The 13,310-nt window shown below is 39.9% G+C and overlaps 2 protein-coding genes across 2 annotated transcripts; one reads left to right on the top strand and one right to left on the bottom strand.

The window, feature by feature from the left end:
* Positions 1-1,283: 1,283 nt before the first annotated feature.
* LOC143530342 (dnaJ protein P58IPK homolog) lies at positions 1,284-4,419 on the top strand. The gene is made up of 9 exons (XM_077025899.1): positions 1,284-1,415; positions 2,219-2,384; positions 2,541-2,742; positions 2,847-3,007; positions 3,107-3,200; positions 3,287-3,499; positions 3,583-3,663; positions 3,741-3,959; positions 4,066-4,419. The coding sequence occupies exons 1-9, from the start codon at positions 1,301-1,303 to the stop codon at positions 4,252-4,254; spliced, it is 1,440 nt and encodes a 479-aa protein (XP_076882014.1). The 5' UTR covers positions 1,284-1,300; the 3' UTR covers positions 4,255-4,419.
* A 178-nt stretch (positions 4,420-4,597) lies between these two features.
* Positions 4,598-7,943, bottom strand: LOC143530341 (uncharacterized). The gene is made up of 8 exons (XM_077025898.1): positions 7,878-7,943; positions 6,490-6,984; positions 6,272-6,416; positions 5,418-5,727; positions 5,277-5,349; positions 5,104-5,194; positions 4,933-5,012; positions 4,598-4,838 (listed from the first exon to the last, which is right to left on the bottom strand). The coding sequence occupies exons 1-8, from the start codon at positions 7,941-7,943 to the stop codon at positions 4,617-4,619; spliced, it is 1,482 nt and encodes a 493-aa protein (XP_076882013.1). The 3' UTR covers positions 4,598-4,616.
* Positions 7,944-13,310: the final 5,367 nt, after the last annotated feature.

Raw genomic sequence — 13,310 nt, 5'->3', positions numbered from 1 at the left:
TTCATTACATATTCTTGGGGACACATTTGTATCATTTACATTGGTTGCATATGGATATTTAGAACCATTATTGTATTCTTTTCATGATAAAGTTGTCTTCTTATATTTTTTTAATGGTTAACATGCACTATCTAATTTTACTTGTAAATCTATATTTTTACCTATACAAGACTTGCACCTTCATCCTTATAGAAAAAGACATCTTTCCATACGTCTTGATATCACTAGGCTTCATGCCTTTGGAATACATTTGTTAGATGAGATGGAGATCTAAATACGTTTAAAATGTATATTTTTACCCTGCTAAAATGTTGTTAATTAAAGTTTTAAATTCATATTTATTTATTACACTTATATATTTATAAAAATAAACGAGGAATGAGTCAATGAGGAAATGTTTATATCATGGGCCTGGTTGACTGGTTGGTTAAATGATAATAAGCCCATATCCGCATGGTTCTTTGCATAAAAGAACAAACCCATCAAGCACCATGGGCCTAGCTCGTTGCAAAAGGGCCATGAGTGATCACGGGTTAAAAATAGTGTTTGTTCTTTGTTATAATCGGATCTTTGTGAAAATTAAACAAAGGCCATTTGTGGGTTGTGTACTTGTGTTTGGGTTAGAGGTGCGCGGTTAACCGGTTTTAAAAGATATTGCTTATTAACTAAACTGGTTAATAGTCAACAATCAACAAGGTAAACACGGTTATGGAAATATGCCTAAAAACCTAACATATAAAACCGATTAGGGTATTAACCGAATCCAATAACTGAAATAACATGGTTTTTTAATTAACAGAAAAAAAACAAAAATTCAAAAAAAAAATACTAAATATATAAAACAAACTCAATAAATATCTCTCTGTTCTTTATTTTTTGAAATTTTAGATTAAATAAAACATAACTTCAATAAAAATAAATAAGTAAATAAATAAAACTAAGAAAACCATGAACACATATTATTTTTTTTATATATATAACTTATCAAAAGCTAAACCGACGTAGTTCAGGTTAATTGCTTCAAGTTCAGATAAAACTCAACTTAAAATTGTTACTTTACTCTCATTCCTACTTCAATAGTGTTCGGGAATTTTAGATGAAGTCTCGGAAGGATTTTTCTTATGTTTAACTTCTGTGAGCCAATAGTTTGCCCCATAACTTCCACGTGTCAGTCCACAATTGGTTAATGATACGTGTAACAAGACTTCCAAAATCTTAATAAACAAACTAAGACACAGAGTTATAGTTATCAGATGATGAACATAATAACATATTGAAGAAGAAGAAGAAGAAGAAGAAGATGATATCTTCCATGGATTTGTTGGCATGGAGAGGCTTCGGTTACACTCTCTTCATTCTCCACTTTGTCTTCCTTTGTCAACTCCTTCTTCTTCAACCTCTTGTTTCTGCCCTAGGTATTATTATTATTATTATTATTATTTCAATTTGATCAGATCACAATTAGACTTATGAGTGTTTTGATTTATAGATTCTGGGTATTTTATTTTATTTAATTTCATTTTAGGGATCTTAATTTTGTGGAGTTAAGAGTATTATTGTTGTGACATTTGTAGCTTTCATTTTTTAATGGTTTGTTTTGTTAGGTTTGTGAAGTTATGATATTGGTTTCTTTTTTGTCTAAATTTAGGTTTACATCCAATAAATGTTTAGCTTTTTGTTTGCTAAATTGTATCTTGAGATTTGAAAGAAATATTTTAGTTTGAATATATGTTAAAAGTAATTATTTTTTTGCTGGAATGAGGTTCGGATAGTTAATATTTTATGGATTTTATTTTGGGCTTATGATTATGGCATTTCGGGTTTAGACAATGGGCATTTGAGGTATGGTTATTCAATTAGGTGATAAACTTGTTTTTGTTAACTTGTATTTATCCCTCGGAATAATGTACGCACTAATGCGCTAGTGGTGCGTAAAAAGCCCGTAAACCAAACCGTATTCGTAACACGAAAAACCGAACCGAATTGTGAATTTGGTTCGGTTTTCGTGAGGGCCTAAAAAAAGTTCAAAACCGATATTCGAACCGATGAACACCTTTATAATGCACTTCATTCCCTTAGGTTTCTCAGTTGAAAAGTAGTGTGTTGCGCTGCTTGAGTTGATTTTATCGGCTTTCATATGTGTTTTGTCTGGTCTTTTGTTGTTTGACTGGAAGTATGTATTGAAGATTGTTCTTTCCTTATGTTTATGGTCATGCAGATGGAAAATCAGGTGATACTGCTGCATTGTTTGAAAGAGTTTCACACAGTATAAAGGTGAAGCGTTACAGTGAGGCAATAAATGATCTTAATACTGCCATAGAAGCCGACCCGTCACTTTCAGAAGCATATTGGCGCCGAGCTTCGGTTCTTCGTGAATTATGCAGGTTCTTTATTAACCTTTCAGTAAACTATATACTATTTTTGTTACATTGATCACTAAACCATTATTTAAGGACAGCTGAATCTAAACATAGTTAGTTAATTACACCTAGTTCCTGATTAGAAACTTATATTATTCAGGCGGTTTTTGGCTAATGTAGATATGAGGAATCCGAGAAGAGTTACAAAAAGAATCTTGAAATGAAACCTGGAAACTCGGTTGTTGAAAAGGAGCTTTCACAATTGCATCAAGCCCGGAGTGCTTTAGATTCGGCTAATAACCTCTTTGATTCAGGCGATCATACAAAAGCTTTGGATTTCATAGAGAAAGTGGTTCTTATTTTTTCTCCTGCATGCTCACAGGTACATTTTAAACCAACTATTTTAACTTAATTCTGTTTTCAGTATTTCTTTATATCCACATGTTGAATATTTTTATTATATTCAATATTTTGTTTAAATTTCAGGCTAAGATACTAAAAGTGAAGTTATTATTAGCCACCAAAGATTATTCAGCAGTCATTTCGGAAGCGGGATTTATACTTAAAGAAAACGAGGATGATTTAGACGCGTTGTTGCTTCGTGGTCGTGCATATTATTATTTAGCAGATCATGATGTTGCTATCAGGTTTTATTTACTACCCTTTTATTATTTCTTTCACAAAGCATAATATAAATTGATTCTGGAAATACTTAATAATTAATAAGTTAATAATTTATATCTCAGGCATTACCAGAAAGGGCTCCGTTCGGATCCAGAGCACAGTGAGTTAAAGAAAGCATATTTTGGATTAAAGAATTTACTGAAAAAGACAAAAAATGTAAACTTGATTAGTATTTAAGTTTTGTATACACCCTGTTTCTTTGACTATTTGTCAAGAAGTCAAAAGTTGGCATTTTTATGCAGGCGGAAGAGAATGAAAAGAAGGGGAAACTGCGTGTTGCGGTTGAGGATTACAAGGCAGCCCTTGCTTTAGACCCTGACCACGTGGCACATAACGTGCATCTTCATTATGGATTATGTAAGCTTTTGGTCAAACTTGGTAGAGGAAAAGACGCCCTGGATTCTTGCACAGAAGTTCTCACCATTGACGAAGAACATACTGAAGCTTTGGTTCAGGTCTTTAATGTCACAGTCAATTTCAAGATTATATAAAAACTTATAAATGTTTGGTTATAGCTTATTTGAATTTATTTTCTCAGAGGGGTGAAGCTAAATTATTGTTAGAAGATTTTGAGGGAGCTGTTGCAGATATCAAAGCAGCTGCAGAAAAATCTCCTCAGGTAGTTTGAACTCTATTACAGTATTAATATCCCGTGTTTGCATATGTATCTGATTATTGAAATTACATATTTAAAAGGATATGAGCATTCGGGAGTCGCTTATGAAGGCTGAAAAAGCTTTGAAATTAAGTCAAAGAAAAGATTGGTACAAGATTTTGGGTGTTTCAAAAACCGCATCGATATCAGAGATAAAACGGGCCTATAAAAAGCTTGCTTTACAGTGGCATCCGGATAAGAATGTTGATAACAGAGAAGCAGCAGAGAACAAATTCAGAGAAATAGCTGCTGCATATGAGGTACTTTCTTTATCCTTTCGATTCAAAACGGTTTTTCTGTTACGGGTCAAAATGGGTTGGATAGACCAGATGTTAATTTAAATTTAAATTTCAATTTCAATTTCAGATTCTTGGAGATGATGATAAGCGTTCAAAGTATGATAATGGTGAAGATATTGAGGAGGGTATGAATATGGGTGGCGGCGGTGGGTTTAACCCATTTGGTGCTGGCGGTTTTGGTGGTGGAGGTGGCTATACGTTTCATTTTGAAGGCAATTTTCCTGGTGGTGGTGGATTTGGTGGTTTCCACATGTAAGTTATGAGGTTTGTACTTGTGTTGACCAGGTCAACCGGCCCGACTAACTTTACTCCAACTTAATAGCAGAAGGTTTTAGGTATTTTATTTTTCGGTTACTCGAGTTTAAATTGTTAAGATTAATGATTCACTTGTTTCTTTTGATAAGATATGCAATTGGTTAAACATTTTTGCTGTGATGTTATACGGAAAACATTTTATGTGTTATAGATGTTCATGGCTATTACCAAAATGCCCTTCTTTTTGCACAAAATTCTACATATTATTGCATATTTGCATATACATTGCGGGTTCAGCCTATTTCTACTTATGGGTCAGGTTGTTGACCAGGTTCCCGAGTTTGGCTTCCTTGTGGGTCAGATTCATGTAGGCTGATGTGGCTGAGCCGTCTCGGCTGAACCACCTTGTTGAGGCTCGTCTTGTGGTGCATGTGCCGGTTCTGTTGACTCTTGATGTTGGTTTGACCAATTGTGCCATCTTCTTCTCCATTTCAAAAATTCATAAATAATAGAAGTAAAGCACATTGCACCACCAAAACCTGCAAACGTAGCAAGCAAAACCGATAGTAGCCCCGTCACCTTAAGCTGTAAATTACACATTGGTTCTCAGCTTTCACGAGTATGACTTCAAAAGTCAAACATGGACTATTAGACAATAAATTCACAAGAAATCGCTTACCTTTGAGTAGAAAACATGTGCAAAACCAACTACTAGAACGTATTGAACTGATGCGTAAATCCACGCATACCGTCTTTTCACTACACAAAATTTGTGTAACAAGATAATAAGTTAACAAGCTCATTAATTTTCGCATAAAGTGAGCGATGAAAACCGAAAACAGTTAAATACCCATTGTTGTTGATGTCATTGATGCAAGTAACCCCAAAATGCAAGAAAAAGGTAGAGATATAGCAATTGCACCAGAACCCATTTTGCTCACCTTTAAACAAAACAAAAGAAAACAACATAAGGGGTGTTGCTAATATTAAAAAAAGATTTAAACTTTTAGATTCTTGACAAACCAAAAGCTGCTCCAAGAAACAAAAGTATGCGAGCATGCTAACGATCACAAGAACCGGTAAATCTTGCCATACCCTGATAAAAATATATAACCAAAATATAGTTATTATATCTTCACAATCAAATATAGATGTGCTAACTACCTGTATCTAGGAACTTCTAACAAATGCAAAGCTCCATTTGCGCGAAGAATTCGGCTTTGAGTTCTTGAAATTCTTAAAAGAGTAACAGGCAAGTTCTTGACTTCTTGCTTGCAAACTTCACAAGTTTTGTTTCCTTTAATACTAAACCACTTTATGGCACAATCTTGGTGGGCCAGGGCTAACTCTCCTTTGCAACTACACTCCATTTTAAGAGAATCATCAGCACCTTCCCTTAATTCAACCAAACATATTCTACAAACAGCTTCTTGTTCTTCAATATCATCACCCTCTTCTTCTTCATCATTTCCATCTGAATGTTTACATTGATTTTTAAAATTTTTAAAACAAGAAAATGTGCACGTGATGAGTAGCTGATTAAGTGTTAGCAGTTAGCGTACTCTTACATGGGCCAACTTGATATGCAAAAAGGCCCAAACTTAAAGAGGACATAACTTGGGCTGTGAGTGGAATTATAGGGCCCATTACGAACCTTGCTGTCAGACCAAAATTCCATCATTTAGGGCGCTCCGTTTTCCCCATTTTTTGAAATCGTAAAAGCTTTCCTTATTTAGATTCACACGTTTTCTCATTGAACTACATAACTTAAGTCTTTATTATACGTTTTTAGGTCTTATACTCTTATATCAGTATCCAGTAGTTGATTAATAATTTAAAAATTATGCCAAATTTAGAACAATCCTACAAAGGGTAACTTTTGAAATCGTTTTACTGTTTTAGACATTTAGAATATGATCAACTTTTCATTATTTTTATCTGTCGTTTTCTTGTTTTCGCTTTGCGTTAGTGCGTGTGTGCATTATACATGATTATTCATTTAGGATATCAGAAATTACCAGCATTCGTTGTAGGATTCACATTAACCGTGGGATGAGTTCCTTGTGCAGCTTTTGGTGTCGTTGGAATGATGCGAAATACACCATCTTTAACCAAATCAGGAACCGAACGTGAACGATGCATAGGATGTTGGATCCAGTCTTTCTATAAAAAGATGATATTATAAGTTAATAAGTGTAAGTTAACCTCATAAAATTTTGAATAAATATGTATTTACTTCAGTGGTGTTTCTAGCATACATAGACTCTGGTGTCGAGTGAGCGATTGGAGTTACGGGTAAGGATGATGTTTTTTTTGATTTAGGTGCAAATAGTTTTGTTAAAGATAATGATCTTGACATTTTAGCCTTCGTTGTAACATCTGATGGTGAGTCACCGAGTGCCAAAATTGCAGCCTTTTCAATCTCTGAAGTTGTGCTCTTGAGTTTGAAACTTAATAGGCTTTTGATTGATGATATTCCTCTTGATGATGATGGACTTGATGGAGATTCGGCAAATTTTGCATATGTATATGTAGGGCTGCATAATGGAGAAAAGTTTACTCTTTTAGGAGTTTGCTGTGGTGTTAATGGTGTGTTTATTCTTGCATCATTTTTGGTAGATGTATCAAATGTTATCTCTGATATCTCCAATGCTAGGTGTTGACTGGTTGTGTTGACTTCAGTGATCTCACTTGTTGTTGTAACTTCACTTATTTCACTAGCTTGTCCAATCTAGCATATGCCAATAACTAGATGAATATGGATACTGAAAACTGAAAAGTATCATGTTTGACTTTCAAAAGTCTACTCTACATCCTTTTGTTTTTGAGTGTTGCTAGACAAACCACTCCCAAAAGTATAGATCAACATGCGTGTCATACCATACGGGCCGTATGATGTTAAATCGAGTCTGCTAGAGTCTGTCACATCATACAACTGTATGACATGCCGAAAATGGTTATACTTATACGACCCGTAAGACTGTGTTAGTTGCCACATAAGTAATTTCTTTGTAAATTAAAAACATTGTATGGGTTGTACGATTTGCCTCTCATATGACCCATATGATCATTTTTCGTGTATCGTATTTTTTCCTGTCATATGAAGTATTGTCTAGATATTGTTATCTCCATCCTTGTTTTTACTAAAGCCTCAAATGGCATAAGTTGAAGAAATTTCAAGACTTTTGTTAAATATCCAAAAGATTATAAAATATAGAACACCATTACACCAATTTCCAAGAAACATATGAGGTTGCATCAACACAAATTCCAAGATTTCAGGTACCATTGTGAGTGCTATAAAGGGCCCCACCACATTATACAGGTACAGCAGGTAATTTTGCAGAAAATAGAAAAAAAAAAAAACCAAAGAATAAAAAACAACCCAACTCAGATCATATAATTCAATCTCATGAACATATTAAGAGTTATTCTTCAAAGATCCGAAAACCCCTATTATAAAAATTAAATCTTGCTGAAAAACAATACTCATCAAAATGAAAAAGCATCAGTTTTTATGATAATTTTGAAAAATCAAGAAAATTTACAAGAACTCCAAGATTACTGGACACCATTTGGTAATGTATTTTTAGAGAGAGAGAGAGTGCAGTTGAAGATATATACCTGATGAATAATATGAGGTGGAAGATCAGTTGAAATGTTACTGGGAGATTCTTTATCTGTAGCCATGGATTCCCTAATAATAATGATTGTAGCTTCAATGTTATGTGAATGTTGTATATATATATATATAATATGATATGATGAGAAATAGTAATATAGTAATGGGAAGAAACTGAGAGACAAGTGGCAGTGAGAATGGATAATTGAAAGATACCAACAACATTATATTTACATCCACCTCGTACCACGCAGACACCACCATCAAAATGCTCAAAAGCCTACTGAAGAGGTAGGTCCCAGCAGAGCCCAGTTGGACCCGCAAGACTCACCTTAAACAGGGAAGTCTGCGCAGAGACCAACTGGATCCGCAGAACCAACCATGCTCAGAGACGTGACGTCCTTACGCGCAGTACGCAAGCTGGTCCCGCAGGAAATGCCTCCCAATGGTGAAGGACTCCGCCTGTCCCTGCAGCCTCGGATACAAGCCATTAGGGAAGGCCACCCGCGCAGCATGGCTACACGCACAAGGCACTTAGCTCTCGATCATTCAGTGTCACCTGAAGGAATGAGCCAAGCCGGGAGCAATCCCGCACAGAGGCGGGAGGGGGAATACTCCCGCCCAAATAAGCCAGTCCGTATACTGAAGGATCTTTTACTGTACCTGACGAGGTATGGGCGAAAGATCTGATCAGAGATACGACAGCTCACTGATACAGTATGGCGAGCAGCATGCTCCTGTACTGTATCACTATTAGCCGCTGCCTACTCACCAACTACTGTCATACCACGTGCGTAGCCGGCAGTTGGTGGAAAGGGAATAGTACACAGCAGGCCTGGTCACTATCAGCCGCTGCCTACCCACCAACTACCAGCAGGGCACGTGCGTAGGCTACTGTTGATGAACAGGAACACTGTAGCAGCCGGCCATACCTCCTTGGAAACCTACCTTCGGCTATAAATACCCCAAATGGTATGATCATCTCAACACATTATTACATTACATTATCTTATATCATCAGAATATACCTGATATCCGCTCTAGCAATCTCTTAATATACTTTTATATTTAAAGAGCAATCTAGTCTGATTCTCACGCCGGAGGGTGGTCACAAGGAGGAACCCCCCCCCCCCCCTTCTCAGTGACGAGCTCACGGTGTTTGTTTTGCAGGTTATCAGAAGAACCATCTTCCAAGGGTCTAACCCCTCGTGGGAAACAGCTATCCAACCCCCAGGTTACCAGTAATCTGTCGGGTCTGGTTAGTGTTTCTTCATTGGCGCCATCCGTGCATAAAGCTAGAACTACAATTTTCTCCAGTTTTTTCAAACTTTTACAAAGATGGTTAGAGAAATTCCGGTAACCACAACCCCAGCTACTGGGGGGAATACCGGCAACACAGTTTTTACGAACACTACCCCGGCTACCGAAGCCGGGGCAAGTGAAGTAAATTTTACGAACACTACCCCACTTACCAAAGCTGGGGCAAGTGCAGTAAATGATCGCCTACTGGGATCCACCGATACCCAGTTTGAGAAACGAAGACTCCCCCGCCAGACTCTCGATGAAGTTAAGGCATGGGCGGAGGCACGACAAAAGGAATTCCAGGCTGAGTTGGACGAACGCTTGCGTTCCGTGCAACAGGCCGACGAATTCGAATACTGGGAGGATGACTCGGAGGAATCCGACTCCGACGCGAACCCTCGCCATAGGGCAAAAGGGAAGCGTAAGGAAACGGAATCCCAACCGAAAAGGCATTTTGGACAAGCCTTCAAACCAAAAAGCACAGGTGGAAGTCCACGAGACTTCTCCAAAACGTTCAGACCAAACGTTGCGAATGCAGGAATGTCCAAGTTTGCAAGGGACATTGCGGAAGCAATCGCCCCAAAGAGTGCCAAACAAATGCCTAACATAGGCACATATGACGGTTTATCTGATCCAGACGATCATTTGAACATGTTCATAGCGGGGGCAACCGTCAGCAATTGGACGGAACCCACGTGGTGCTACATGTTCCAAATGACGCTTGTTGGGGCTGCTAGAGCTTGGTTTGATCGTCTACCGGTCAACCACATCTACGACTGGGCAGACTTCCAACAGAAGTTTAGCCAACACTTCAGCCAGCAACGGAAGTATACCGAGGAGCAATGGACAATCCTCAAATGCATACGAGAGGAAGATGAATCTCTGCCAAACTTCATCACTCGCTTCAACTCAAAGAAGCTAAGTTTGGGCAATATCAGCGAAGATCTTATTCGCGCTGCCTTCATCCAGGGCGCACATGACCCAGAGCTCATCCGCACCCTAACGGGTAAAGATGGAATGCCATCCACATGGGATGGCATCATGACAGCAGCAAAACGCTATGCGGAAACAGAGAAGCAACTGGGTAGAGATCTCCCACAGAGCACAAACCTCTACACTCAGAAGACGAGAGAAGACAACGTCCTCACCGCCAGACTAAATAAAAAGCGAAAGCTAGGCATTTGGCAGTCAAGGGTAAACTTTGACACCTCATCCGGCTTGCAACATCGAGTGGGCGGAAGGGATAATGTACAGTCGCACCGGAACTTCAGATGGACGCCACTCACCAAAAGCGTCACTGAGATATTCGCCACTGAAGAGCTCCCATGGCCAAAGCCTCCAATAATCCGACATCGTCACGATGCTGATCGGAGCAAATACTGTGACTTCCACAAGACAAAAGGCCACAACACTGAAGAATGCATAGACGTAAAGGACATGGTCGAAGCATTTGTCAGAGATGGGACGCTCGCGCACCTCGTGGCACAATAAAGGCTGAGCAGGCGGGTGCGTATAGAACCTCAGCTGGGGAAAACACGAATCAATTCCAGCTTCAAAATCGAGACTACATGCTGCGTAAAGAACGAGATCCCGAACCAGGTGCGTATCGGCTCGATGGCACTCCCATCCCAACAACATGGAAGGGAGCTCATTTACACAGTCTGCATGTAAATCAATTCCAATTTGTAAAGAAAAGGCCAAGAGCCACTTCTAATGGAAATGATTCTCTTTAAGAACATCGAAGCTGATGATTTTACATTCATACTTTTCTGAACACTAATATGCCGGTTTTCACCGCATAATTACGTGAAGTCATTGCATGGGAAGGCGGTCCTACCCGCACGAACCCAATAACGTGACAAACCTTCACGCAGGTCAGTTTGGGAAAAAGTTCAGCACCCAAAAATGAAAGTGCCGGTCTATCCGCATGAATCATTAAAGGAAACTGAATAATAACCTATCAACAACCGCGCGTCGAACGGTTAAACTATGCAACACTGGTGACGGCGTTCACATTACGTGAAGTCGTTGCGTGGGAAGGCGGTCCTACCCGCACGAACCCAATAACTTGACAAACCTTCACGCAGGTCAGTTGAAGGGGAAGAGTTCAATTATCCCATTAAATGAAAGTGCCAGTCTATCCGCATGAATCATGAAAGGAAACCGAACACTAACCTATCGACAACCGCGCGTCGAACGGTTCAAAACAAAATTCTTAAAAAGGATAAGGAAAACCTACACGCAGGTCAGATAAGGGTAAAGTTTTGCCATCCTACTAAGTGCAAGTGACGGTTCTACCCGCACAATCACGAAAGAGGAAGCAAGACTTCCTGTTATCAACCACGTTCAAAGGTTAACTTATCCTCAAAAGGTGAGGAAAACCTACACGCAGGTCAGATAAGGGTAAACTTTTGCCATCCTACTAAGTGCAAGTGACGGTTTTACCCGCACAATCACGAAAGAGGAAGCGAAAACTTTAATCCATTATCAACCACGTTCAAAGGTTAACTTATCTTAATGCCTTAGAAATTTCGAAAAGGAAAACCTACACGCAGGTCAGATGAAGGTTAAAGTTTAGCCATCCTACCAAGTGCAAGTGACGGTTCTACCCGCACAATCACGAAGGAGGAAGCGAAACTTTAACCCATTATCAACCACGTTCAAAGGTTCTTATTCTAAACACTTGGAAAATTGCTAATTTAAACTAAGTATGCAAGTCATAAGTTTATAAAGCAAGGAACCCAAAGAAGGAAATAACAATCTTATACGCAAAAAGATTAATATTTCAAGAATATATTACAAGAATGGCCGGGTAACTACCCGCCTAAAAGAATAAAACTATACAAGTCTATCTTAGCAATGGGAAGGGATCTTCAGGATCAAGCTTCAGGGCCGCTTCCACTTGGACCCGCTCCGTCAGAAGAACGGGGTGGTTCGAGGAACGCTTTGAGGACAGCTAACCCATCATCAGCAGCTACTTCGTCCACCTTTTCCACCACTGGATGCGGGAAGGCGGCGTATTGGTTCAATGCTTGGTCATAAATGGCTTCGGTATCCACATCGAACAAAGGGAAGTTGGAAGGCGGGACGCCTTTCTCAACAAACCCTAGACCAAGCAGGAAGCCGGCCTTTTCCCCATCCTCATGAGAAGCGTTGAGGGCTGCGGTCATAGCATCATCGTAAGAGGTCTCTGAAAAGACCCGACGCACAACCTACAAAGAAAACACAAGTATTAGAACCTTTTCTTACAAAAGAAAAGCGTGAAGATAAAACTAAACATACCTGAGGCAACGCTTCTCGAAGAAGCCATTGGAGGGCAGCTTGAGCTTTGTTATGGGCGCGTTCGGCTTCGCTCTTGTTAAGGTTGGCAAGTAAAACTTCCTTTGCGGCAGCCTCTTCGACGCCCTTAAGTTTCCGCTCGGTGTGGTCAAGCACCCCCCTCTGGTCCAGGATTTCCTGGAGTTTCTTGGCATCTTCCATTGCCAAGGCATCATGAGCGCGTTGGAGAGCCTCTAATTTGGCCTTGAGCTCCTCATTCTCCACACGCAAAGGCTCAGCAACGGCTTCAGCCTTGGCAGCCCTCTCGGTTGCGTTTCGCGCAGTCTCCCTGGCCAGCCGAAGCTGTTCATTCACAGCTTGGGCAGCCTTGGAGCGGGCCTCGAGTCGCGCCTGAACTTCAACCTCGAGGGCCTTGAAGGCCTTCTCCTTGTCGGCGGCAGCTGCCGCCAGCTGTTGGTTCTCCTCCCGAAGAGCACGCGCCTCAGATACGTCCTTGGCGCGAGCTGCTTTCAACTTGTCGTTTTCACGACAAAGCAGCTCGACGCGCGGCTGCATCCGGGCTTGGAGAACCCGAAGCTCATTGGTTAGCCTACCCTCCTGGTAGCTAGCCATGGCTTCCCCCAACGCACCATGAGGAGCAGCGTGGCGAGCCCAGTCCACGCACTCCACAGGGGTACGAAGGGTTGTTCCTCGGCGTATGTTCCATCGCGGAACATACACTTCATTGGAATCCGACACTGCAAAAGAAACAAAGGCAGTAAGGAAAAGATGATAAAAAACAAGGGAAAAAGAAAGGAACCCCACGCACCTGTAGGGTCAATGACAGGCCGATAGCCGCCAAACCCATCACCTGA

This window comes from Bidens hawaiensis, unplaced genomic scaffold (genome assembly GCF_021521415.1).
Source record: "Bidens hawaiensis isolate Kalapana, Puna unplaced genomic scaffold, B.hawaiensis_p1.1 tig00008933_1, whole genome shotgun sequence".
In the NCBI taxonomy this organism is placed as follows: Eukaryota; Viridiplantae; Streptophyta; class Magnoliopsida; order Asterales; family Asteraceae; genus Bidens; species Bidens hawaiensis.
This window is presented reverse-complemented; position numbering and strand designations above follow the sequence as displayed.

What these genes read in the sequence shown, in the direction of transcription:
- LOC143530341 (XM_077025898.1), bottom strand. Translation starts at nt 7,943, where the DNA reads ATGGCTACAGATAAAGAATCTCCCAGTAACATTTCAACTGATCTTCCA. An exon ending in CACCTCATATTATTCATCAG is followed by an intron (nt 6,985 to 7,877) that starts GTATATATCTTC and finishes GGCATATGCTAG; the next exon opens with ATTGGACAAGCTAGTGAAAT. An exon ending in CACATGTTTTCTACTCAAAG is followed by an intron (nt 4,839 to 4,932) that starts GTAAGCGATTTC and finishes TGTAATTTACAG; the next exon opens with CTTAAGGTGACGGGGCTACT.
- LOC143530342 (XM_077025899.1), top strand. Translation starts at nt 1,301, where the DNA reads ATGATATCTTCCATGGATTTGTTGGCATGGAGAGGCTTCGGTTACACT. An exon ending in ACCTCTTGTTTCTGCCCTAG is followed by an intron (nt 1,416 to 2,218) that starts GTATTATTATTA and finishes ATGGTCATGCAG; the next exon opens with ATGGAAAATCAGGTGATACT. An exon ending in GATCATGATGTTGCTATCAG is followed by an intron (nt 3,008 to 3,106) that starts GTTTTATTTACT and finishes TTTATATCTCAG; the next exon opens with GCATTACCAGAAAGGGCTCC.